This window comes from Beta vulgaris, chromosome 6, assembly GCF_026745355.1.
Source record: "Beta vulgaris subsp. vulgaris cultivar EL10 chromosome 6, EL10.2, whole genome shotgun sequence".
Classification (NCBI taxonomy): Eukaryota; Viridiplantae; Streptophyta; class Magnoliopsida; order Caryophyllales; family Amaranthaceae; genus Beta; species Beta vulgaris.
In genome coordinates this window covers 31,228,722-31,256,592 of record NC_079207.1, presented here as the reverse complement: position 1 = coordinate 31,256,592, position 27,871 = coordinate 31,228,722, and the positions used below count along the sequence as shown (strand labels likewise).

The following is a 27,871-nucleotide window of genomic DNA, read 5'->3' as shown; positions in this document are numbered from 1 at the left end:
ATTAAAGGAAAATATTAACCACTAATTATTATTATTTAAATTAAACAAGTTTAAATGTTCGGGATATTACATAAGGCGTCACATTTTATAGATATGTGGTCTTTTTTATCTTACAACGAAATCATTTTTAATATGTAGGTGGTATTTTTAATCATTCTTAAAAAGACCATTTGAAGAAAAATATGGTCTTTTTAACCTTTTTTTTTTTTTTTTTGAAAAAAGGGCAATATTTCAATATTATTATACGCTTCTCCAATCCGTTTCACCTGCTCCATGCGTGTCTTTCATAATCTACAAGTAATTTACATATATATAGAACATCTATACACTTATATAGAGATAATTCAGATGACTTTAAAATTGGAATACCTTTTATTCATTCAATATCATTCACTAAAAAATCATATGCATATCGATATAATGTTAGAAGATTCCAAAAATTCAACTAAGTTATAAAAAAATAATAGAGCACCTACACTAGTACAGAATCGACGATTTGCGTCGCACAGACACGGAAACGACGCACAGTTGGGATTTGCGTTGCATGTGGGAGGAGTGCGACGCACAACATGGTCCATTTGCGTCGGACCTGCTTTACATGCGTTGCAAAAGCCAAATGTGCGTCGTTTCCGTGTATGTGCGACGCAAATCAAATACCTAATTTGCATCGCACTTATTGAGTGTGCGACGCACATAGGCCTACCTACTCTTATTTCATAAACCCTAACGCCTCATAAGTCATACGCCGCAGCGCCTCTTTCTCTCTCTTTACAATTCTCAGCGCGCCTCTTTCTGTCTCTTCACAATTCTCAGCTCCTACCATTCTCAGCGCCTCGTTCTTTCTCTCTCCTCAACCGCTTCTCTCCAAACATCTCCGCCGCTTCTCTCCTCAAATTCTCCTCTCCTGGACGCGGATTCTCATCTTCCTGCTGGACGCGGATTCTATACAATTCAACGAACAATTTCAGCGAACTAAACGGACGACTTACACTAAGTCTTAGATCTGATTTTTCTATTTTCCGGCGACCTACGCGCATCTTACATCTGATTTTTCTAGTTTTCGGCGAATCACACTAAGTCTCTCGCTTTTGACAGGTTCGAAGTTGTTTCAATGTTTAAATCTGATATGTTTTTTCATTTTTATATCTGATTTTATTTTTAGTTTTCAAATCTGGAAATTCGTTTTTCATATTCAGATCTGGAAAACTAAAAATTTTGTTCATGCAAATGAAAATTAAAAACTGATCCTTTCGTTTTATTTTTATTTTTTTATATCTATTTTTTTTTGTTTACTTTTTGGCATTTTTAGGGTTTATTTTCTGATTTAGAATTTACTCTATAATTTTCAGATCTGGAATTGGTTCTTCGAAGTCGTCTCCCTCGAATACATCGAACGTTGCAATCTTCCTTTTTAGTCGCACCTATTTAATATTTTTACAATGTAATTTGTTTTGTATATATTGTAGGTTTAGTTTTTTAATTTCGTGTTTTGTTGTATATTAGATCTGATTTTTTAATTTCTGATATTTGTTTAGATTTTTTCGTTTAGATTTTATATTTGTTTTTTAATTTTTGACACAAGGTTCACTTGTTTAATTATCATCATTTGTTGTATGTTAGATCTAGTTTTTTGATATGAGATTTGTCTTGTTTAATTATATCATTTGTTGTATGTTGAATCTGGTTTTTTGATGAGATCTGGTTTTTTTTTCCTCCTACGCAATACTAAAGCATTCATGCTTGGTACTGCGTTTTTTTATTTTTCACATAATGACCAATTTGCGTCGCACCTTGTATACGGTGCGACGCAAATAGCAAATATATCTGCGTCGTTCAGCATACGACGCAGATCATGTCTGGGCTATTTGCGTCGAGGCCTTTGGCGTCGGACCCATGTCCGACGCAAATAGGCGCCTCACATCCGACGCAAATTGCCTTTTCTGTACTAGTGCTAGGTCTGTTTCTTCCAATTCATGTGCACAAAAATAGAAGCACCTCCCTAATCCCGCTAAAAATAAAAAGTACACAAATCCTAATTGAAATGGTCATTATATTCCGATTCTTCTTCATCCACATATTTGATCCACACATCTCTGAGCTCATCAAGCTTATTTCGAGAAAATTCAGTTGTAATTCCGCCAAAGTACTACAAAGTATAAAACATTAAAAAGATAAATATACAAGCTGCAAAATATATTACAACAAAATAATTTATCTACCCCTCTAGACCTGAAATTTTTCTAAGCTGACAGCAAGTATGTAGTTGGACCATAAAAATCCTTTTCCAATTCTTGAGCTTCTAAATGTAAAGAAGAAATGGAACGGCTAAAAAAACGAAGGAAGACATGAAAGAAATTATTCACATAACATGAATTAAAAGAACAGATAAAAAGCTATGCATTAATAATAGTCACTTACCTATTGCATCAAATAGTCGCTTTCATCATATCCATGTGGATCAAAGACATCTTTACCGAAACATGACCCTATCTCATCAATATCTTAATACCTCACAGCATGGCGCAAGAAATCAGGGTTTCTGTAGTCTTTTCTATTGTGAACCTCTATATTAAAGTTTTTTCCTTCCCTCTTGTATACAAGAAACTTATTTATCTTCTCCTGTAAAAAGATAGAATGGAGCATAAACCTCCCGACTAGAAAAAAGGACAATACTTGAAAGTTGAAACTAAAGCATACTAGAAATAACCATTGTAATTGAAAAAATAAATTGGTCATTTATCTGAGTACGACATATCTCCAATAAGCCCATAACTTGGCACATTCGCACTATAATTTTATTCAAGACTTATATACCACCAACAAAGAATTCTCTTGCAAATATTCCGAGCATCATGATATAAGCATGTAAAATACTACTTAAACAAGCTCTTTCCATGACAACTCCAAAGAATATGCTAACTTCTAGGCAGTAGTTCCATATTATCAGTCATCCAATTAAAAGACCCCAATCAAACTCCACTAGGTGGAGAGCAAAAAAAAGAACTTCAAATACTCCCCCTAAAAGAAATATTCAAGCCAAACAAAAATATATGATATTGCAATAAAGATCTATCTTAAGTGACAGTAAACCCCCCTCCCTCAGAAAAGGGTAAAAGGATGTCAATAAAGTTGATCTATATGATATCAAAGTCAAATCAATCTAAAAATAGTCCAACCAATCATGCAAATCACCAAAAGTCAGAGTCAACTTCAGATATATGAATGAATATAAATAGACATCAAACTCATAGAGATACTGTTTCCAAAATACCCAAAAAAAATAAATTCCAAAACAAAATAAAATTGAGGTCTTTCTACTTAAAAAAAATTGACATAGTTCCTAACTACCTATACTAATGAGAAAATATGAACTGCAAGCAGAGACAAAGGAACCTTATGGCCAAATGAACCTTCTGTTGTATGTCACTCAATTGACACTTAAGAGACACTTAAAACACATTCTCCTGTCAAAACTGATGTTTTGATCTGATTTATAGTGGACAGGTTGACACTCAGTTGCAAATTTCAGTATAGCTAAATCAAACAGATAGGGAACAGGGAAGATTCACTAATAAATTAATTGATCAAGATGAATTTTCAACATGACATTCAAGACATAGTACATACACAAAGGTCAAATTGCAACATGACTAGAAGAGCTGAGAGAGACAACTATACATGAGATGAGAAGATCTGATTTATAGTGGACAACTTGACACTAAGTTGCATCATTTGTTATAGATGACAATTAGAGAAATTATATATCACAACCTTCAAGTTCCCACAATCACATAGTAGACAAACAAATTCCGTAACTTTCATGGTATCCTTTCAATATTGAACAATTTTCACACCGTACCAGCCTATGATAATTTTTCACCCGTTTTTCGCTTAAGTACCTATAAAGGCATATGAACACTTAAAATGGCTATATACCCCTCACCTTTCAAGGACTCGATGTAGAGAAAAAGGAACAAAAACACCACTTGTCCACCCATTCCTTCTCTTCCTCACACCTAACCCCCATGGTAACCACCACACACATATCACTACACTATGCTCTCCTTTTCCCGTAAAGAAGGCATATACCTACCAAACACAAGATGCAGTGTATAGAAGAGCTCTAAAAGCAACCAAATGGAAGAGATAGAAACATCCCTTGTAATGCTTTGAGTGATCAATTGCTGCTACACAATGCAATATAGAAATTGTATATATTAACATTTGATATAAAAAATAACTTTGATTCAACAAGCAGTTTAACTATATCCTTGAAAGTAATACATTTGATTCCCCCTTAATACATATGCTTCATATTTTTCTTATTAGGTATCTAAAAACAAATTTTACATTGCTTCATTTCTCTGTTAAATAGAATAATACAACCAAAGAAGCTAGAGTGACAAAAGAAGAGAAGAACAAAGATTTTACTATCTTTTAAACAACAAAAACATCTTAAATGGGGAAGTTTAATTCATATTATCTAATATGATGCCAAATGCTTGGGTTTACAAGCTCAAAGACATGGGAAATAAGAGGAAAAAATCCAACCTCTACTACAAACTCTGATTTTTTCTTATACTTCAAACTCTAAGCCTTACATACCATCAATTAATGGCCCATAAACTGTCAAGGAATCCCTGAACTCCAAGTTGAACTCCACATAATGTTTCGATTTTATTTCGTTTCAACTTAATTTCACACAATTTATCTACCATCAAAGTTTAACAAGCTTCAAAAAGATTTTATTTGAGGACACAATTTAATTTATAATGAAAATCTACAAATAAACGAGAATTTCGATAATAAAATATATAATTCAATTACCCTAACAAACAATTTGGAGCGTAAGATGAAGTGGGAATGATTAGTTGATTACCAGGATAACGATGACACGGTGTGTAGCGCAGTGGTGGCGTGGTTGTGGTGTGGTGGTGGTAATGGAACACTAGCTGATGAAATTAGGATGCAATCACGGCGCAATTGGACGACAAAGAAGATTACACTGGTGGACGAATTGGCCGACAAGTTCAGAGGAACTGTTACGGTTGCTGTCGATTGAATTTTGGCGCAAAATTCAGGCGGGTCTTGTATACTGTTGTATCGAGTGTTTGGGGGGAGATGAAGAAACTGTTTGGAGCTGTGCTTGCAGAGTAATATTGTAAAATTAAGGGGGCGTTTGGTTTATGAAGTGGAAAGGGAAAGGGTTTAAGAAAGAGAAACAAGGAGAAAGGAATAGAAAACCCTTTGTTTAAAATTGTTGTTTGGGTAGAAAACCTCATCTCCTCTTCTTACCATTGCACCACCATATATCCTCTTCATCCTTTTTCTAAAGTTTCTCCGGCCACCACCTTTCCCCTCACCGCCTGCTGCCGCCTCCTTAAGGTCATCCATGACCACCACGGCACCACCTGGCACCACCACCCCCTCCTTTCTTTTCCTTCTCCACCACAATTAGATATGAAATTTGAGGTTTTAAAGGTCAAATTCGACCAAAAAAACTCTAGATCTAGAGTTTTTGTGGTCGAATTCGACCGTCTAAAGCCATAAAAAAAAGGTATTCATGCATTCTTACTTTTGATTTTCCTTTATTTTTGAATTTTTAGGATTATGAAATTTGAAGTGGTGTTGGTGAATTTTTGAGTAGGTACTAGGTAGTGGTGGTTTATGTGATGTTTTATTGGCTAAGGTGGAGCCATTGCATTTTCATTCTCAAGGTGGTAGTTTCGGCCGGTGGGTGGGTGGTTTCAGCGGATATGGTGGTGGTTGGGGTGGCGCGAGGGTGGTGTTGGTGGCTAGGGAGTAGTGGCAGCCTTTGATGGGGTATGTTTTCCGGTCATGGAGGTGGGTTTCGGGGGGTGCGGTGGCTGTGGTGGATATGTTGTGGCTGTGGTGGTGCGGTTGGTGGTTAGGGTGGTGAGGTGGGTGGTTCTGTATAGGGTGGGTTAAACTTGGGTGGTCAAACTTAAGTGGTCAAGGGTTTCCCTTACCACTATTTGAAAGTGGAGGGGGGTGTGGGTAATCAAGTTAGAGGAATTTGGGGTTAAGGAGGGGAAAGGGAGAGAAAAGAAACGCCCAAAACAAATCATACCCCATAGCTAAGGTTAGTTTAGCTCTCAACTTTTTTCAGCTTATTCCGGCCACCTCTAATTTTAGAGTGACTGCTCTCTATTTATCTAATTTAGTAAAAGTTAAGCTAGTCAGTAGAAATTGTTGGATTGAATTTCGTTGGTTGCTTCTCAGAATATTTTACTTTAATAAAATCTCCGGTTTAGGCTACAGAAGCTATTGGATTGGAATTTTTCACTCCATTCTAGGCCACAGAAGCTATTGGAATGGAGAAAAATATTTTTATCAACGTGTGCCAATAGAAGGCCTTGTCTCTTTTGAGCCTAAGAGCCTTATTAAAGAAAAATGCAATATCTTTTTACAAGCTATTATTCATTTGCTGATGAAAATATTCAGTTTGTCTGCTATTCATTATGTGATGCTGGTTACATATGACCATCCTTTTTTTCAGAAGATTCAATGGATGTTTTCCTCTTCAGGAAACATTGTTAAGGTAAAGGTTCATCTCGTGTTCAGCCTCAAATGTGCAGGGTTTATAGTTTCACAAGATATGACAGTTTCACCTTGTCTCCAGGATTTTGTTATCAATGCTCATATTAGTGAATGTTTGTGCCACATTCTTAAAGTATGTCTTATTAATTCTTTAGCCCTTCATGCTAGTCAACTTCAGGTTTGTGTGATTTATTAAATAAGCATGATTGCTGGCTTTTGGAACATAAGAGGGGTGTTAAAAAAGAACTCTTTGGTTGATATTCGAGATTTTGTAATAGTAATTCCATTAAGGTCTTCATGATTTGTGAAGTTAAGTCCCAAGCTCCCCCCTCCCTTATTACAGCAAATCAATGTGGCTTTCAATATGTAGATTTCGTGCCCACCTTAGGCCTAGCAGGTGGGCTTTGGTTATTTTGGAAGGATTGTAATCAGTCTCCCTTTAATTTAGTAGTCATTCATAAAGCTACTCGATTTATTGCTAGTAATATTACTCTCCTAAATGAAAATATTTCCTTTATAATCATCTTTATTTATGCCCCTCCCAAAAGCCAACATAAAGCTGATTTTTGGGAAGAGATCTTTGAGTATGTGAATTCGTTAACTTCTCCTTTTGTGATTCTTGGGGATTTTAATGAAATTAGCTGTGAACAGGACAAATTAGGAGGAGCTCCATTTAACTCCAATAGGCTCAACGTTATGAAAAATGTTTTAACTCAGATACCCTGTGTTGAGCTTCCCTTTATGGGATCTAGATATACTTGGAGAAAAAAAAGAGCAGGCCCAAACAATATTCTAGAACGCATTGATAAAGGGTTAGCTAGTCAACTTTGGCTTAATCACTTCCCTCAAGCAATTCTAAAACATCATCCTTTCACTTCATCAGATCATTGTCAAGTAACACTTGATTTATCTAAGAATAAAACCTTGAAAGCTCCCCCTTTTCGTTTTGAGAAAATGTGGTGTCACCGAAAAGATTATGACACTCTTGTCAAAAAGACTTGGTGTACTCGTTTTAATGGCTCTCATATGTTCAATCTTGTGAAGAAATGTAAACTACTAAAGGTCGCATCAAAGAAATGGAATATGCCCAGTTTGGTAATGTTTTTAGACAATTGAGAATTGTTGATTCTAAACTTGCAGAAATTCAATCTAATCTATTAGTCCATCCCTTGTGCTCTTCTCTCAAGTCACAACAAACTCGTTTTCTTCTCAAAAGAGAAAATCTATTATCTTATAGTCATGATTATTGGAAACAAAAAAGCAAGACTGATTATCTCTGTCTTGGGGATGCAAACACAAGATATTATCATACTCATGCTACCATTAGGCGAAATAAGAATCAAATTAAAAACTTTACTACAGAGACGGATCAAGCTATCTCTTCTCCAGCTATTATATCTAGTGAAATTACAAAGGAATTTTGTAAAAGATTTATTTCAAATCCAAATTGTGGATTTGATGAAGGTGTTGACTTTAATCTTCTTTCTCCTATAATCTCTGATGAAGATAATGACTATCTTATAGCAGTAGTCTCCGCTGAAGAAATTAAAGAAGCTGTTTTCGATCTAGCTCCGGACAAATCTCCTGGTCCTGACGGCTTCCCTCCTTTTTTCTTTCAGAAATATTGGACTCTAGTGGGTAATTCTGTCATTAGAGCGGTTAAAGCCTTTTTTCATTCAGGAAATATATTGAAGGAAATAAACCACACATTTCTTGCTCTAATTCCTAAAATGGATAATCCTTCCAGTTCAAATCATTTTAGACCTATAAGTTTGTGTTCAACAATTTATAAGGTTATCTCAAAAGTTATAACTACTAGACTAAAATCTGTGTTAGGAAAAATTATTCACCCTCTGCAAGGGGCCTTTGTTCCAGAACGTCTTATCCAAGACAATATTCTAATTGCTCATGAGGTCTTCCACTCTTTTAGTAAAAAATCTGGATCTGAGGGGTGGATTGCAATCAAACTCGATATGGAAAAAGCTTATGATAGATTAGAATGGGACTATATTTTAGTCACTCTAAAGAAGTTGGGATTCTGCTCTCAATGGGTTGCTTGGATTCGGTGTTGCATCACAACTCCCTCCTTTTCAGTTTTAGTCAATGGCATTCCCGGTGATCGGTTTACCCCGTCCAGAGGAATCCGTCAAGGTGATCCGCTCTCACCTTATCTTTTCATTATATGTGCTGAACTTCTTGCTAGGCAACTGTCAGCGGCTAATGATCACAGAGATAAATTAATTGGTGTTCCTATAGGTAAATCTGGTGTTCGTATCCCTTTTCTTACCTTTGCTGATGACACTATGATTTTTGCGCGAGCCTCTGATAATAGTTGTTCTGCTATTAAACTAATTCTTGATAAATATTGTTCTATGTCTGGCCAGCTTGTTAATTTTCATAAATCTGCCTTTCAATTTCTCCTAATGTTTCTGCAGAGTCTAAAGTTAATTTTGCTTCGCTACTTGGAATGGCTGAAACAAACAATTTAGGGGAGTATTTGGGTTGCCCAATTATAGATTCTCGAGTTACAAAGGAAACTTTTGGGAAAGTTTGCACTAAGGTTGTCAATCAGTTACCTAAGTGGAAAGCCAACTCTCTTTCCCAAGCTGGTAGAACGGTTCTTATTCAAGCGAATTTGGCTACTAAAGCCAATTATCAAATGCAAAGTTTTATTTACCAAAGACTATTCTTTCGAATTTAGACAAGTCTTATAGGAATTTCTTCTGGAATAAAGACCACTTGAATAAAACTGCTAATTTGATTGGATGGGATAAAATTTGTCTTCCGAAACAATTTGGGGGGTTGGGTATAAGAAAAGCTGAAGTCAATAATATAGCCCTTCAAATGAAGTTGCTTTGGAAGATTCTCAAACATTCAGATAATCTTTGGGTTAGTCTAGTTAAAAAAAGTATAGTAAATCTAGTGATATCCTCTCTCATAATGTTTCTCCAGTAGCTTCTTGGCAATGGAGAAAGCTTATGTCCCTCAGGCCTTTGTTTAAAAAGGGTCTAAGATGGCAGGTTGGAAATGGTAAAGACATTAGATTTTGGGAGGATAATTGGGTTTTCCAATATCCCATTAGTATGGTGGTTAGTCCTCTCTCGGGTTCAGAAGGTGCTACAGTTAGTGAGTTTATTAATGAGTTTGGGGGGTGGGATTGTTCCAAGCTTGAAAATGTAGTACCTTCACATATTGTGGCTAGGATCTCTTCTATTTTTGTGCCGTCGTCTCCTCAGCCAGACTCTCTTGTTTGGGGATTGACGGCGGATGGCGAATACTCCGTTAAGTCTGGTTCCCTTTTAGCCCAAGGAGCTTTTAATCCAAATTTTGAGAAGGTAGAATTTGCTTGGATTTGGAAGCTTCATGTCCCTCCCAAAATTACAATGTTCCTTTGGAAAGCCTGTCATGATGGTCTTCCTACTAAGGATAGACTTGAAAAATGCAAAGTTTTTGTTCCTCAGCAATGTGTTCTTTGTTGTAATTCTCAGGAGACTATGACTCACCTCTGTTTTGAGTGTCCATTTACTTTACAGGTATTCTCCTGCCTCCACGATAGTGCCTCTTGGCCCTCCTGTCCTGGTAATATTAATTTCTCTAGCTCCTTTACTTTCCGTTATTGGATTGAGGTATGTCATTCTACTCTTTCTGATGATCACATAAGTAAGTCTGCTTTTATTTGGTGGTTTATTTGGTTCACTAGAAACAAAGTTATCTTCAATGATGAGGGGTTTTCTCCTCGTCGTGTTAGTTTTATAATTAAGAACTTTTATGAACAATGGTTGAAGTCTGATCTGGATGATGGAGATGATAATGTTGTTTCCACCTCTAGCATTAAAAAGCCCATGATCAAGTTAGACAGATCGGGCCAAAATCTTATTTGGTCCCCCCCTCCTCTTCATTACTGTAAGCTTAATTTTGATGGCTCTAAAATTAGAAATGGGAATGCTTCCTTAGGATTTGTTATTCGTAATAATTCTGGGGAGGTTCTCCTAGCTGGTGCCAAGTCTTTGGGGCCCAATATTTCTATTTTGCAAGCTGAAGCTTGGGCTCTTAGAGAAGGAATTAAAGGAGCTATTTCTCTGATATTTCTAATATTATTATTGAAGGAGACAACTTAGCTGTCATTAATTCTATGAAGAATTGTTGGCGTATTCCGTGGGAAATTTCTAACATTGTGATAGATGCAGGTGTGGCTACTAGGTGGTTTCAGGACTGTCAGTTCCGTCACTGCTTTCGCGAAGCTAACAAGGCTGCTGACTTCATGGCTAGGAAAGCGCATGACCACCCCTCCTTACTGTACTGGTTCCCCCCGTACTGTTTGGATTTTTCCCTCATCATCCGAAAGGATGTTTTAGGCTGGCCCCCAGATTAGGGGTTAGCCTAAGTTTGTTCTCCTTATCAAAAAAAAAAAAAAAAAAAAAAACAACATAAAAGGGAATCAAGAGGTTCTATTCCCTTTCCCTTTTCAGTTTCCCTCAAACCAAACGCCCCCTAAGAGTATACTTAGGGTTTTACTTTTTTAGAATAGAGATAGAGTCATAGAGGTAAGTAAGTGCTACTTCCTCACAAGCGTGTGTTTAGTGTTTTTAAATTAATAATTAGTAATAAAGTTATTAATGGACTATATACACGCACGTGGATGAAAAAATATTTTCAAAAAAATATAAAATCAAAATCACGACTTAATAGGAATAAGTGGTTTCTTTAATATTGAAACTTTTTATAAGGTTAAAAAAACCCACCTTTTTAAGGAAGAGGTCTCATTTATATCTATTACATAAGCTAAGGGAGGAGGTGTGGTGTCCTTTTTTAAAGTGACTAGAATACCCTCTAATAATTTAAAATAATATTTTTCTTTTATAAAAAATTGAAAAATGAGAATCAAAGAAACTTGCCATATAGGTCAAAATAGAATATGCAATATCATTAATAAGTTGACAAACTAGATTGACCCAATCAATTCATGAAATCAATTACCATTAAGAATCTTCAACCAAAAAAAGTTAGCAATATATCGTGATAACATAATATTTCATATTTACAATGTTCAAACAATATGGTTTATTAATATTTATAATTGTTAAAGAACTATATTAAAGTGGCTGAAAAGAAATTATTAAATCATCGACCAAATTTTTCAGTGACAGTATCAAACAGTCCAAAATTATTCACCTTTAATTTAAAAACATAATAACATCTACGAAAGAACTGTTGTAGCCTAAAAATCAATGGCTACAGGGATGACACGTGGCTCCATCTTGGCCTTACATGTGGCGTTCGCTTATGTAAGTAAAGTACATGGGTCAGCAGGTTGTATGGGCCTAAACTGTATTTAGGCCCAATAAAAGCAGCACATATCTCTGTAAAAAGGTGAGGTGTACTAGCCAATCAGCACCTGCCACGTGTAACAGCCTCATTGCATAGCCAATCAGATGCTCCTAAATTAGTGTGACATCAAGGTACAACAGTCATTTCAAACAGTATAAATAGTCCTTGAAATCAGGGGAAATGTACATTTTTTAGAGCATAGTACTGTTATTCTGCCATAAATTCTCTCTCTCTCTAAAAGTTCCTTCATATCCTTGATATCTGGCTTAAGCTTCGGAGGGGGAAATACCACCTAAACCTCCAGGGTGGGTCCCTTTCTTGCAGGTTTCAGGGCAGGCCTCAGGTTCGGAGTACGAGCTCAGGTGTTGTTGCACAAGTCTCCGAATTGAGAACCTATCGTTGGGAAAAGTTGTATTGGTTTACTAGTAGTACATTACGTAACATTTGGCGCCGTCTGTGGGAAGACGCAACAATGACTGATTGCCACTCATCTAATGTTGCTCAGAACAGAAATTTTGAGATCCGGGTAGAGGACACAGTTGATGATTAGAGGCCACCCCGGGGACGAGACATGCCCTCTGCTGTCGTTCGTCTCGCTGCGGGGAGTAGGGGCTTTGTCATCCAAGAGAATCTTGACCGTCCAGTGACAGCTAGTCATCTGGAAACTGTCTTGAATGACTTCCAGACTAGAATGGTTGCTGTGATGGAAAAGTAAAATAGGAACAATATGCTGTTCTTTCAGGTTAACCCAGGGAGAAAGGCCGCGGTGCCGCTCAGAGAAAGTCTTAGGAAGGACGTCCAGGGACCAGCCGACCTCCTCGGCCTGAGCTGCCCAAACCATTGTCTAAAGGAAAAAAACCAGCAGTCAGTGAACCAAGAAGGAAGATGGATTGGAAGTTGGTCGTCCGTCCAGGAGAAAACATCCCTCCTACTGGTCATAATATGGAGACGGATGCCAGGGAGTACCTGGAGGCTAAAAGGGCTGCTGCTCTTCAGCGTTCGGCCTCAGGGTCTAATCCTTACATGAAAGACCCTTCGCTGAGAGCTCCGTCCAAGACAGCGGGAAGGAGTCAAGGACCTTCGGCTATTCTGCCAAGGCAAGAGAAAACGGTTATACAACCAATGGTGTACAGGCGTCAAGTCTTAGCTAACACCTCCTCAAATCCAGTACTGAAGGAATATCGTCGGGAGCACATACCCACTGAGGGACATGTTGGGGCGCTCAGGATTAACTGCTCGACCCCCTTTTCGGCCAGAATCATGGAAGCCCCCCCATTCCCAAAGGTTAAGGTTCCGACGATTGAACCTTTCGACGGTACTACAGATCCAGACGATCATTTATCAGCATACAAACACCGGATGTACGTTCAGGCAGTTGATGACGCTACGTGGTGTAAGAACTTTCCAGCCACACTGAAAGGAGTAGCGCAGAAGTGGTTTAACAATCTTTCTCCTAACTCGGTGAACAATTTCATTGAGCTTAGTATTGTTTTCCAGCCATTTTGTAGCTAATTGGAAAGAGCAGAAGACCAGCATGCATTTGGGCAAGGTCATTCAAGGGCCTAAAGAAGCCTTGAGAAGCTATGTGAAGAGATTTAACTTAGAGGCATTGCAGATCCAGGATCTGAATGCTGGTGTGGCATTTGACGCTTTCATCCGAGGTTTGAGACCTGGAAGTTTTAAGTTCGATTTGGTGAAAAAGAAAATAACCACCCTAACTGAGGCCCTTAAGGAAGCCGAGGCTTTTATTCATGCTACAGAAGTTTGTGCGGAAGCAAAACATCCGAAGGCAAAGAAAGTTGAAGAGGCTATTCAGCCAAAAAAGAGTGTTCCCAAGAAAGCTGAAACTTGGGCAATGACTTCAATGACAACTTCATCCAAAAGAAGCAGAAGATCTGAACCGGCAGCCTCAGCTGAGCCCATAGAGTTCAACAAGGATCATTATTCCATTCTCATGGAGATCAAGGATCAACATGAGCTGAAGACGCCGCCAGAAATGAAGACGCCCTACAGAAACAGGGACAAAAGTAAGTACTGTCATTTCCACAAAGATTGTGGTCATGAGACGAATGAGTGTAAGCATCTGAAAAGAGCTTTGGAGGACTTAGCCTGCAAGGGTAAAATGAACTCTTATCTACCTCAATCAAGTAGAAAATTCCAGAAGAAGGATAATCGTCAGGGAAGAAGAAAAGATGATGAGAGTACTGATGAAGATGTGGTGATGGTAATTTCTGGAGGATTTGCAACCGGAGGTCCTACAAATCGCGGCCACAAAAATTATTTGCGGGAACTCAGCCATGTAATGCTTACTAACCAGGCAGAGTCTGATCCTTTCCCCAAAATAGTGGTCAGCGAGTAGGATCGAGGGAAGATAAGAACGCCTCATGATGACCCACTGGTGGTAGAGATGAAAATTGCAAATCTCAGGGTAAGACGGATCCTGATTGATACAGGAAGTTCTACCGATATTATCAGTATGGATTGTCTATCAAGATTGAAGTTTGATGAAAATGATTTAGTTCCTATCAATCATCCTATTATTGGCTTCGGCGGAGGAGTCATTCATCCCATGGGGACGGTCACTCTACCCGTCAGGGTAGGAGATAAAGAGGTTGCCCGAACGCTATTTGTAAAATTCTTTGTAGTACGAGATCTGACAGCTTATAATGTCATTCTCGGACGACCTACCTTGAATCACATCAAAGCCATCATAGTGACTCATCTGATGCTTATGAAATTCGAGTTGATGGTGGGAGGATTGGATCCCTTTATGGAGATCAGCAGGCCGCGAGAGAATGCTACCTTACCACTCTAAAACCATCATCATGGAAAGGAGAGAAGTCCGAGCGGCCAAGGGCCATGGAGGATGAACCGGCCGAGAAGTTAAAAGGCCAGATAAGCGAATTAAAGTAAGAAGTAGAAAAAGCACAAATGAAGCCCCTTCTAGGGAGCAAGCCATTCATGCTCTTGCTAAATAAGAAAAGGAGATGTTTGGCTATCAAGGAAGAGAAGAATTCGTCTGAAGAAGTAATGGCCATCATGAGCTTGGGACTAGAACGTTCATAGCCAGTGGAGAGACCAGTTGAGATTTGCTTGAGTCCAGAACGTCTAGAAAGGACGCTGAAAATCGGATCCGTCCTAGGTCCTCAGTCCAAGGACGCTTTGTTACCTTGCTGTAAGAATTTGAAGATGTTTTTGCTTATACAGTGGAAGAGATGCCGGGAATTGATCCCGCAGTTGCTGTGCATAAGTTGAACATAGAGCCGGGGCATAAGCCAGTCCGGCAGAAGAAGAGGCACCTGGGTCCGGCCAGGAACCAAGCGGTTGATCAGGAGGTCCAAAATCTGCTAAAATCCAAATTTATCCGGGAAACCTAATATCCGGATTGGATCGCTAACGTGGTCATGGTCCCCAAGCCGAATGGCACTTGGAGGATGTGCGTTGACTATACCGATTTGAACAAGGCCTTTCCTAAGGACAGTTTCCCTCTGCCTCAGATCGATCGGTTGGTTGACTCCACAGCGGGGCATGCGCTACTTAGCTTTATGGCCAGAGGACCAGGATAAAACCTCATTCATTACTGAAAAGGGTCTCTATGGCTGGCTTAGGATGCCCTTCGGCCTAAGGAATGCACTAGCCACCTTTCAGAGGCTTATAAACACTGTCTTTCAGCCACAATCAGGAAGGAATATGGAGGCTTATATTGACTATATTATCGTCAAAAACCGAAAAGAGGTGGATCATTTGGATGACTTGAGAGAAACATTCATGACTTTGAGGAAATACAAATTAAAGCTCAATCCGCAGAAGTGCGTATTTGGAGTAGTACCTGGGAAGTTTCTAGGGTTCTTGGCCGATCAACGAGGAATTGAGGCCAACCCTTACAAGATACAAGCAATTATGAGTATGACTTCTCCGTCCAAGATTAAGGAAGTCCAGCGTTTGACGGGGTGTCTGGCCTCCCTTGGACGATTTTTATCTAAGTCTGGCGATAAGTGCCATCATTTCTTTGCAACAATAAAGAAGAATGTAAAGTTTGAGTGGATGGATGAAGCAGAGAAGGCTCTTCAGCAGGTAAAAGAGCACCTTCGGCAATTGCCCAGGATAATCAGCCCCGCCGAAGGAGAAAAATTATATGTATACCTGGCCGTGTCCCCATTTGCATTTAGTGCTGCTCTCTTAGCTGAAAGGGACTCGGTACAAATACCCGTCTACTTTGTTAGCCATGTGGGAAAGGATGCTGAGGGCAGGTATTCAATGATAGAGAAGTTCGGTCTGGCACTGCTTATGGCCAGCCGGAAGCTGAGACCATATTTCCTTGCTGACAGTATCCTAGTCTATACTGACCAGCCTTTGAAGCAAGTTTTGCATAAGATGGATGCATCTGGACGAATGCTAAAGTGGGTCGTGGAGCTCAATATGTTTGATTTATCATAAGAACCCCAGAAAAGCGATTAAGGGGCATGCCTTAGCAGACTTCATTGTAGAACTTACTCGGCCTACAGTAGAGTACGTCCAAGACCCAACAGAAGGGAAGCGGCATCGGACCGTAATGGTGGATGGATGGTCCACTGCCCATGGTTGTGGAGCTGGGATCATCTTCCAGTCACCAGAGAGGGACAAATTTGAATATGCTATGAAATTTCAGTTCCATGCTTCGAACAATGAAGCAGAGTATGAGGCTCTCTTAGCCGGCATCAAAATGTGCAAACCGGCTGGGGTCCTGAAAATTGGAGCAAAAACGGACTCTCTACTGGTGGTCAGTCAAGTCAATGGAGATTTTGAATGCAAAAAAGCATCCATGAGTAAGTACATGAATTTGATCCAGGAGAAAATAAAGACATTAAAGCGGTTTGTGCTCGACCAAGTGCCAAGGTCGGAAAATCATCAAGCAGATGTTCTCTCCAAGCTAGCCAGTTCGACTGAAGGAGATGTGCCAATAACTGTGTTCTGGGAGGTCAAGTCGGCCAAGAGCATTGATCCAAAGGAGGTCCTATTTCGAAGCCGCGAAAACGAGTGGTGATGATCCCCATCATCGAGTATAAGAGAACAGGCCGGCTGCCCCTTGATCCCATGGAGGCCAAGTATGTAAAGGCTAGGGACAAGTGGTTTGAATTGTGGAATGAAACTCTCTACAAGAATCCTTCAACCGGCCTCTTCTCAAATGTATCACTAGAAAGGACGGATTGGAAGTCCTGAAAGAGCTGCATGAGGGAGCTTGTGCCTCCCACATTGGAGGAAGGGCGTTAGGAGAAAAGGCTTTAAGGACTGACTATTTTTGGCCGACTTTGAAAGAGGACGCCTTGCTTTATGCAAAAAAATGTGATAGTTGTCAAAGGCATGGAAACATTTATCAGTAGCCGTCCAGCTACCTGACTCCAGTTCTCTTTCCCCTTCCCTTTGCCAAATGGGGAATGAATAATGCAAGAGGAGTATGGGTAGAAGAATTACAATTGGTTTTATGGTCAATAAGAACAACGACCAAGAACTCAACTGGAGAAACCCCATTTATGCTCGTCTATGGCTCAGAGGCCGTTCTTACCATTGAAGTTGAAGAACCAACTCTAAGGGTTATGCTGTATTCAGAAGATGCCAACTGGGTTGCTCTCCGGACGGCTCTGGATCAAGTTCATGAAGTAAGGGGCAATGCTCTGCTAAGGATGCAACTTTATAAATTAAGAATGACTCGTGAATTTAACAAGAGAGTTGCTAGGCGGCCATTAAAGGAGGAAGACCTCGTCCTGAGGAAAATGGAAGCAGTTGGCCGGGCCAAGGAGCTGGGTAAGCTCACTCCAAACTGGAAAGGACCCTACAAGATCGTCCAAAAAGTTCAGAATGGCACCTTCCGTCTAGAGCATATGGATGGACGTTCTATTCCCAGGACGTGGAACTCTGATACTTTGAAAAAGTACTTTGTTTAAGATAGCTCAAAGAAGTGTAATCTTTTGCTAATGCACATCAATGAAAAAGTAGAAATGTATACATGTATCTTGGCTCTCAGCCAAGCAAAATTCATATAATACAACTCTGCTTCTGCCCTATGACTATCTCTTTTTTTGATATGTTTGCCTTATTTAGTCATATAAATGTACATACGATCGGCCAAACCGACATACAAAGCAGAGCAGCAAATAAAAACTCCTATAGGAGACAGACCAACATCTTACCATCCTATAAAGGGTAGCACATGTCATAGGCCTATAATTAGTTAACTTAAAGTTAACATCTCCTAAACGAAGGTATAACACCCCTGAATTTCGAGTTGCTAATTAAATTAAATAATATCAAAATTCTACAGAAAATTGAGGCAGAGCTCCGTCTGAAATATGGACTGCCTAATTTCAATTTAGGACTCGCGTCCAAATTATAAACCTGTCTGAATAATCCAGCAAACCAAGTTCTCCAAAATCCTTATCTAGCTCAAAAATCAATACATCCATGCATAAGTACCCGAAATCCAAAAGTGTTATTCCACGGTTATTACAGGAACAACCGTTAAGGACAACTACCTAACTGAATTAATGTTAAAGCAACAACTAAATTAAACTATTACAATCCGAATGTGTAAAGGTTTAAGTAAATTAATATTTACAACCTTAAGTTCCAAAATGATGGTATATATATATAGTGCAGCGGAAATAAAACTACTATATTTCAACTAAGCTAGTGGAACGTTGCTCTCAGCCCACACCCCACTTGCAAATCTTCATGTACCTGCATATATCAGGCATGTAATATCAGCCAAACTGGCTGAGAAAGATTTCATACTAAGAAACCAATCATATATGCAAGTAGGATACAACAAACATATCCTACAAATCATTTACTTTCAAAACATAACATTAAATACAACTTTATAAAACCCGTTTTCCTTTCTTTGTATTTCTTTCCAAAACGTATACATTCTTTCTTTTTTTTTTTGAAACCAAATCTTTTCTTTCCTTTTCCTTTTGAAACCAAATTCTTTCTTTGCTTTTTCTTTCACAGCATATATTAAAAGTCTCAAAGTTATAAATCTAGAGAATGGAACAACTTTTATTTCCATTGGGCTAGCTAGGCCCTCTGGATAAAACTAAGACAAAGATCCTATGTGCACACCCTACAAACGGCCAAACCATAGCAGAAGATCAGAGTCGAGGTACTGATCAACGTACCCCCACAAACTATTCTATAAATCGAGCCAAACCCGACAAAGTTCCATTCTTTGAGATGCCCACAGGCAATCCCCACAATTTAAAAACACAAAACTATTTAATATACTCTTTCCATAAACTTTCCTTTACCTTTCGATCTGTGGTCGAAAACCAACATCTTTATCTTTGGAGGAACATCCTCCTTACAACAAAACTTTCTAATAATGGAGGAACATCCTCCTTTTTAAACCACTTCCAACAAAATGAGATACATACCTCTTCAAAACTATTCTCTAACTACAAAAGTTTTAGTAAGAAATCTTACCTTTAAAATACAGCAAATCAACTATGTCAAGCAGTCAATACGCTCCTCAATGAAACCGGAATCTACAATATAACATATATGTACTCATTAAGTAATAAAGATTGGCTTAACTAGTTAATGAGCTTTGCTTAACTCTAGTTTTATAAATTATGAGCCTCACTTCAAATGACATAACTAACCCATACTAACAATACTAAAATCTCTCTTAATTTATATAAAACAACACCTAAACTTCATAATATATATTTAGATACTTAAAATTCATTAGGAAAAACATTCAAACTTAAAACACTCGAAACTAGATTTATTAATTTCAGCAGAAAATTAAAATGGGCTTAACTTCCTCATTCGAACTCCGAATCAAGCGTTTCTTGAGCCTAACTTGAGTAGAATTTCGATATAAACAACTTTTGTGCAATAGTATTTTTGCGAAAACGCCCGAAAACTATTGAAAAACATGAAATACGAAACTGACCTGTGATTTCGACGAATTTCAAGTCTTGTTCATAAACTCATTAATATCATGAAACAATCTCACTAAATCAAACTACACCCAATGTTCACAATCAAAAACCCCCAATTCAATTTCAATTATAAAAACCCTAACTTCATAAACTTTGAGAAAACTAAAATTAAATTAAGAACTTAACTTACCCACTACTATGGAAGATTAATGGTGAAGAAAACTTGTGAAATCGACCCTTAAAACGCACCCCAAACCTCAAACGCACCGAAATCCGACTTTTTTTTGTTGAACCTATTCCTCACGTGCCGCTTGCCGCTAGATATAGATTGTTGTGTTGTAGTTGAGGCGCCGAAAAGATAGAAATGTTGAAGGTGGTAGTGTTGAGATGAAGATTGTGAGAGTTTGATGGAGAGGATGAAGATGTGAGTAATGTTAAACGTAAGTTTTGCTTGTTTCTTTCTTATTCTTTTATTTCCTCCTTTCCTTTTTTAACATGAATACTACTCCTTTCCTTTTTCCAAATAACTATATAGATATATAAACTTTCTTTATAATACTTAAACTCTTCACTAAACTTAACCCACTAAATTCATAAACATTTATATATATATATATATATATATATATATATATATATTTTAAATAATTCCTACATAAAAATATTAAATATGAAATAATTAAAAGAAATAATTTATTTTCAGTAGAATAAATATTAATTATATTCCCAAAAACTGGGGTGTTACAGAAGGCGGCTGGAATTAGGACACTAGAGTAAAGGTGTCTTACCTTCCGTCCAAAGGCCATACCCTGATATAACAACCTTAGTAAAGGAACAAGTTATTTCATATTTAAACAAGGATGGACGAGTTACCATTCTCCTGCTTGAACCAAAGAAAGGACATTGAGTTCTCTTCGTCCAAGAAGGGGGGCATATAGGTACCTAATATATTGCAGATAACCAAGTCCTTGTACAAAAAAGTAGTATTACCAGCTCTGACGAATGATAACCAAATTTCAGGACGGACAGGTTTTTAACTTACCATATCTGATAAACTAATTAAAGTATTCGGCCAATTAGCGTTGATTGTGTGGGCTGAAACGTTTTGTTGCATAGGCCGAGTTGCCTTCATACTTAACATTTTTTGTCCAAAGAAATTGGATTAAAAGATAGGCGTCATACGTATAAAATTACGAAGCTTTGTAGTAAGAAAAATAACAACTCTTTTATATATAACTAAAAGAGAAAAATTACAATCTAGTCTAAGGATGCACAAAAAACTGAAAAACTACAAAGTACAAATGGCCTGCGGCCAAGATTGAGAAAAGAGAACAACAAGAAAGGCTAAGTCTTTAGAGTTGCATCGTCGGCCTGGGCTTCAGGGTCGACCTCTTCTTCTTCCTCGTCATTTGAGGATTCCTGGAATACAAGAGGTTCTTCCCCAGCTAAACTAGCCTTGTGAAGGCTCTCCTGAAAGTTAAGCTGATGGACGTGTGTTGGAATATCGTCCTCGTCGGCCAGCATTTCAAAGGCCTTCACAGCCTAATCCTTCGTCGTATCAATTACTCCATTTAGAGCTTCCTTGGCCGACTCAAATGTTGCCGTGACTTCCTCCTTTAGCACGTGGTTCTTAGCCCGAAGAAAGCGATTCTCTCTTCGGAGCTCCGCGGCCGTCAGAAGGGTTGTATCTCTTTCGGCCTTTAGAGTCTGCTCCAAGGCTGCCTTTTTGTCCAACAACTCAGTCAGCCGGACCAGGTACCTCTTATTCTCGGCCTCCATCTCGACCGAGCGTATATCCCAAGCCTTTTTAGACTAGAGATGCAGTATTTCTTGCTCGGCCATAGCAAATTGGGCCTGGTCCGCTGCCTTGGTAGCATCGCGGACGATTTGTTTATTCTCTTTCCTGAGCAACCTTGCCCAGTCTTCCGTCAGTATGCTTCGAGCAAGAGCTGGCGCAGAACAAATGAAGATTCGTCAAGACGGTTACCAAAGTAAAAAATGTATATCCAAGTACAAAAAACATGCGTCAAAAGAACAAGAGTATACCTCAGCAACAAGTTGTGACATGTAGCCTACATGTCCCGACGAAGCCCTCCTCAAACCTTTGATATAAGGCTCAAGGAAGCACTTGAAAAGTTCCTGCTTGAGCTTCTCACGGTTGGCCGAAGACATCCTCACGAAAGCAGCTGAGGATTTATTGTCCGAGAGTATAGGAGAGCCGTCAGGAGCCACTCCAGCCTGCCCTTTTCCTTTATCTGAAAGAGGAGACTCGTCAATATTTCGGACCGGGATAACGACGACTTGTTTGTTAGACGGACTCATCGGACGCCCGCCAACTCGCAAAATCCTAACTACATTAGAGTAATAAGACTCACCAGAAGATCGGGAGGCCGTCCTATAAGACTCCAGCATCTGAGATACCAGTTTGGCGACTAGCCTAGTGAAAGTCGACCATTCCTAAGCCGTGTACGGTTGAGCAGGTTGGCTCTCTGTCCCGTCCAGTTGAACGACCGTGTCCAGTTGTTCAGAGTTAAGGGGAAGAGAAGGATCGACGGGGCCGGCGTAGGTAACCAGCGCTCTCTCCTCAGTGACAGGAGGATCATCCTCAGCCGGGGATTGAAATCATAACTTTAGGTGCAGGCCGGGAGGGCTTCTTCTTCTTGGCGCTAAAGCCTTTAGATTTTTTAGGACGAGGTGCATCCCCAGCAGTTGCCGACCTCTTCTTGCTGGCCGCCTTCTCTGCTAACGCCTTAGACGTTTGGGCATTTTTCTGAAAAAGAAAGCAAGTAAAAGTGTTAACGGCTAGAAAAAGAAGGAAAACGGCCAAGAAAATTTTAATGCTAGTCTACGGAACTCGCTAAGAGAGGAACCCGTCCTGAAAATGCTGAGAATGAGAGAGCTCCATAGAAGGAAGCCGGCTAATTAAGACCGGACGACTACCCTTCTGGAAGAGCCCAGGCCTTGGTCGACTTCCCCTTTGGAGCAGGGTCCGTCTTAACGGTAACGCCCGTCCTGGATGGCAAAGAATTGGCTCTTAGACGAATCTTTAGGGGACTAAGGAAGTCGGCCATGCTACTCCATGACGATCTGCTTCTTAAAGCAAGGATCCGTAAAAAAAAAAAAGAGAAATTTTATGCTAAGTGTACCAGTGTGTCCGTCCTCTTCTCAGCGCCGGTTTTGCTGAACTCTCTCCAGAGGGAGTCAGTGAATTTGGCCGAACTCATATCTCCTGTCCAAGATTTCTTGAGCTTCGCCCTGGCAGAGTCTGCATAAGAAATTAAAGCATAATTAAGATGATGGACATTGGACGAGAAGCTTTACTTGGGAAAAATACGGATTATACCTCTATCCTCGGCCCGCCGCAAGCCGACAGCGACCAGGAAGTTATCACAATAAAACATCTCTTTGAACGGCATCCAGTTGGATGGTCCCTTAAAAGACGAGTTATTAATAGAGTACTCCGATACTCTGAAGTATTCCATCATCTCTTCGGCAGATGTGCTCTCCAGTTCCAAGTAGGACGCCATTCGTCCAGTATTGGTAGTCGATCGGCTGAAATAACGGAGTCGTCTGGCAACGACTTCATTTGGTGCCTGGACGAATAGAAATTCGGCCTTCCAGGAGTGCATCTTAGACGTTTTGTCCCAAGACGTCAGGAAGCCCTGACGATTGCACACACTGAACCAGGCTTCGTCCACCGTGCGAGGAACCTTAGATACATAATGGATTTGAGAGAAGGCAGCCAGCGAAGGGTCAACCCCTTTTAACTCGCAGACGGCCAAGAAAGTCAGGATGTTCTGCCAAGAGTTTAGGGCAAGTTGGTTGTGGCCTATATTGTAGTAATGGAGAAGGCGGCTAATGAAGGGGTGCAAGGGAAAGCGCAACCCGGCATCCACAGCCAGCCTATAAACTGCAAAATGGCCAGGAGGAGCACTAAGTATAGTGTCCTCCCGGGCAGGAAGGACAAACCGGTAGCCCCGCATGGGCATAGCGGTGGAAAAATGCTTAAGGTCAAAACCTACCTGCCTAGCCAAGTGTTGTCGGCCAAGATGAACCTAGGGTCAGACAAAGGGCCTAGACGGCGCCTTATTTCTGAAGAAATGGTGGACGGCTCCTCAGAATCATTGGCCGGGCTGGAGGAGGCTTCCACCTCACTAACCTCATCTGTGGTCGTGTCTTGCCTGGACGGGTTGGGATCTGGAGACCCCCTAATGATAGTTTCCTCCTGGACGCTTCCAGGAGAAGGAAATTGTTGTGTTGGCCGGGCGCTTTGGACTTCGCGCTCCCCGGCAGCAGGAATTCGTCCGGTCGATGCCTCAATCTCTGAGCTGGAGGCCGGAAGGTTTACTCCTCGTCTGATACGAGCTGTTTGCTTGACGCGCGCCAGATTACCCTGCACAGGTAAAGACTGGGTCGTCTGACTTTGCCGTCCATGTCGAAAATAAAAGAATGCATGGCCGGCCGAGATACTGAGATAGGTCCAACTCTAGAATATGCCGAAGAAGAAAGGCTCTCTGTTCTACGGTCACTACCAACCCTTGAGCGGCCGGGATTATTCGATGAAGAGGACGAGTCCATTTTTCTTAAAAAATGCGTGAAAATACAAGGGAAGTAAAGAAAGGAATACCTGTTGAAAGTACTTGGACGGATGTCGAGGACGCGCTGGATGAAACTTCGGCCGAATTAAGGAGCACTTAGCAAGGGCTTGGACGGAAGTATTTTCTCTCTCTAAAAGCTCGATAAAAATATGCAAAGTCTCTCTCTCTAGAAAATCTCTCAAGGATGTTAAAATGATTTCAAAAACGACAAAGGGACGTATTTATAGAGGGGTGAAAGTGACCCCCTCATCCGGTAAAAATAACCGTTGTCTGCCTGATGCCTTTGAAGGTTGACCTATTGAGACCGGCTAAATGGTGCCTCTTTTTTAAAAAAGGAAGGGCAGTTCTTGGTCGGTTAAAAGAGGAAACCAACCGTCTTGGCGCCCAAATGGTAACTTTCTCTTTTAAGGGGAAAATGTTGTAGCCTAAAAATCAATGGCTACAAGGATGACTCGTGGCTCCATCTTGGCCTTACGTGTGGCGTTCACTTATATAAGTAAAGTACATGGGTCAGCAGGTTCTATGGGCTAATGTACACTTTTCTGAGGAAAAGATGTACTAAAACTCCTCCTATGGCCCTAAACTATACTTAGGCCCAATAAAAGCAGCACATATCTCTGTAAAAAGGTAAGGTGTACTAGTCAATCAGCACCTGCCACGTGTCACAACCTCATTGCTTAGCCAATCAGATGGTCCTAAATTAGGGTGACATCAAGGTACAACAGTCATTTCAAACAGTATAAATAGTCCTTGAAATCAGGGGAAAGGTACGTTTTTTAAAGCGTAGTACTGTTATTCTGCCATAAATTCTCTCTCTCTCTACTTTCTTTCTCTAAAAGTTCCTTCATATCCCTGATATCTGACTTAAGATTCGGAGGGGGAAATTGTAACACCCCCAAATTTCTCCACTTTAAAAACTTATACTTTCGTAAAATACTTGGAGAACTTAAGGGTGTTACAAAGTGGTATTAGTTTAAAAGCCTCGGGATATGAAACTAGAATCTAAAATTAATGGGTAGACTTAAGGATGGGCATATAGGTTAGAGAGTTTCGCATTCTTTTCATACTTATATTATTATGCATAAAGATATATTTTATTATTTGAGGAAAAACGATTGATTTGGATAAGTTGGGTTGTCAATGCTTCTGGCAAGGAAAGGCTTGGGCTCTCACCAACGTTGCGTGTAACGAACCCTTTCCTGGGAAATTCATTGGCCCGACTATTCTTTGTCATAAATCAAGTACTCATTATAAAACATATTTGGAAAAACAAAAGGTTGTAAAAATAATTTTGGCAAGAAAAGTTTTAGCATTTTATGTGCATAAGTAGAATAAGATGATAAACTTTGATTTTTTTTTTTCAAGTACCTAAATAGTAGGCCGATTTTTTATCAAGTTGCATTATTATTTATAGGACTATTCTTTTGTGGAAAAAGGAGAAAGAAATTGTGTTATACAACTTTATTTGGTTAACTATTTGCAAATTAAATGCTTACTTGTTTGTAAGGGATACTTACTATGATGCCGCCTATTTTAAGAGGCATTATCACACTATAGCATTCTTTATTCAAGGAATTCATCTTTGTGCTATGTTCTTAGTTTCACAAGGAAGAAGAGAAATGAGGACTGACCCTTGGAAAATTCTTCTAACTCTTATTCACTTACCTAGAATTCCAAAGTATGAAAATCTTTTTAGGAAATATAAGGATGTACTATTGAATGAAAATGAGTGGAATAAGCATGGACACGTGCATGAAGGGGTATGGATAGCTGATATGTTGACATTTGAGGGAGACTTATACTATGCAGAGAAGACATGGGAAAGGAACTTAGAGTCTACATCTAATGCTAACATAGAAGTCCCGATAACTGATTCACTTATGTCTGAAGCCTCATCATCTCATCATATTATACCACCATCTGTTCGCTCTACAAGTCCAGAATATACACCTACAACTCCTAAAGATAACACTTCAAAGGCATGATCCAACCCTCTTAAAGAAGTGCCACCGAGTCCTGAATACTCACCCATGTCATCGGCCGCCTATGAAAGAGAATTTGGAGGGAGGGAATCTTACCTATGATTTATTATGAATAGGATCTTCATGTTAGGCTTAAATAATTGTCAGTAGTTGACAAGTTAATGTAGTAACTTTATGGGGTTATTATTACTATTATCATTTTTGTGTTGCTTTCGAATAAAGAAACCATGTATGCAATTTGATTATTATTAATGAGATGGTTTACCTGTTATCTGTTCATTATATGTTCGTTTAGTTAAGATCTATTGTTCTCCATTCAGGAAGATGTCTCAAAGGCATAGGGGTGGAAATAGTGCCAAATTGAATTCTGCTTTGAAAAAGTTGACTGAAATAGCAGCTGCCTTATCCCAAGCTGCAAACGCCCCACCCCCGAAGTCCAATGAATTAGATGCATTTGGAGAAGTATTTAAGAGGGTGTCTGCTTCAAAACCCCCTTACTACAATGGGAAAGAGGACTCAGCTAGTCTTGAAAATTGGATTATGGAATTTGACAAGCTTTTCGATGCCATCAACAGCCCAGAAGAGCTTAAGCTGAATAACGCAGTGTATTATCTGAAGGAGGAAGCAGATCTTTGGTGGAGCCAAAGGAAAAACGATTTGATGACTGAGCACAATTCTGGGTGGAACGAGTTGAAAGAAGCCTTAAGAACCAAGTTTTACCCTACCCACTTAAGAAAGCAGAAAAGTATGGAGTTCATTAACCTTATGATGGGGGCCATGTCAATTTCTGAATACTACAGTAAGTTCATAGAGCTAATGAGATTTGCACCTGAAGTAGTACCCACTGAGGCTCTTAAGGCTCAAAGATTTGAGCAAGGCTTGACCCTATCTTTGCAAGGAAAGCTCGGAGGAGCCACCTTTAGCACCCTTGATGAGGTTTATGGGAGAGCTGCCCACTTGTATGGGATTAGAGGGAAGGAACTAGAGGGAAACTCTTCAGGTTAAAAGAGGAAAGGGAATGACAACTACCCGAACCAGGGGAATGAGAACAAGTTTAAGGGAGGAAGTGAAAGAAGAGATGGAAGAAACCTTGGGGCTAGGACCAATGATCAGACTTCAAGGAACAGGCGGAGAGAGGCCCAAAAGGGTGTTCCATTGTAAGAAGTATAATAAGAACCACCCAGGAAAAGACTGTGAAGGGAAGCCAGTGACTTGTAGGTATTGCCAAAAGCTAGGTCATCGTGAGTATGAATGTTACTGGAAATCTGAAGGAAAACCACCTATTCCTGCCCAGGATAACAAGACCATGGCTTCTAACCCGTCAAACCCTACTCAACAATCTGGGAGTGCTAAGCCAGGAAACGGGAATGGAAATAGTCAGACCAAGGGGCGCATCTTTGCAATAAATGGTCGTGAGGCCGAGGCCACATCTGATGTTATAGCTGGTACTTTTTCTGTTAATTATATGCCTGTTAAAGTT

At 39.7% G+C, this 27,871-nt stretch overlaps 2 protein-coding genes and 2 long non-coding RNA genes across 4 annotated transcripts; 2 read left to right on the top strand and 2 right to left on the bottom strand.

Annotated features, from left to right (window-relative positions):
* Positions 1-349: 349 nt before the first annotated feature.
* LOC104896484 (uncharacterized) lies at positions 350-5,337 on the bottom strand. The gene is made up of 2 exons (XR_008969941.1): positions 4,880-5,337; positions 350-2,619 (listed from the first exon to the last, which is right to left on the bottom strand). It is a non-coding gene; the product is annotated as an uncharacterized LOC104896484 (long non-coding RNA).
* Positions 5,338-16,441: 11,104 nt separating this feature from the next.
* Positions 16,442-16,912, top strand: LOC125498739 (uncharacterized). The gene has a single exon (XM_048647007.1). The coding sequence runs from the start codon at positions 16,442-16,444 to the stop codon at positions 16,910-16,912; it is 471 nt and encodes a 156-aa protein (XP_048502964.1).
* A 1,375-nt stretch (positions 16,913-18,287) lies between these two features.
* Positions 18,288-20,262, bottom strand: LOC130592016 (uncharacterized). The gene is made up of 2 exons (XR_008970051.1): positions 20,002-20,262; positions 18,288-18,603 (listed from the first exon to the last, which is right to left on the bottom strand). It is a non-coding gene; the product is annotated as an uncharacterized LOC130592016 (long non-coding RNA).
* Positions 20,263-26,715: 6,453 nt separating this feature from the next.
* On the top strand, positions 26,716-27,396 carry LOC125498740 (uncharacterized). Its single transcript, XM_048647008.1, has one exon. The coding sequence runs from the start codon at positions 26,716-26,718 to the stop codon at positions 27,394-27,396; it is 681 nt and encodes a 226-aa protein (XP_048502965.1).
* The last annotated feature ends 475 nt before the right edge of the window (positions 27,397-27,871 follow it).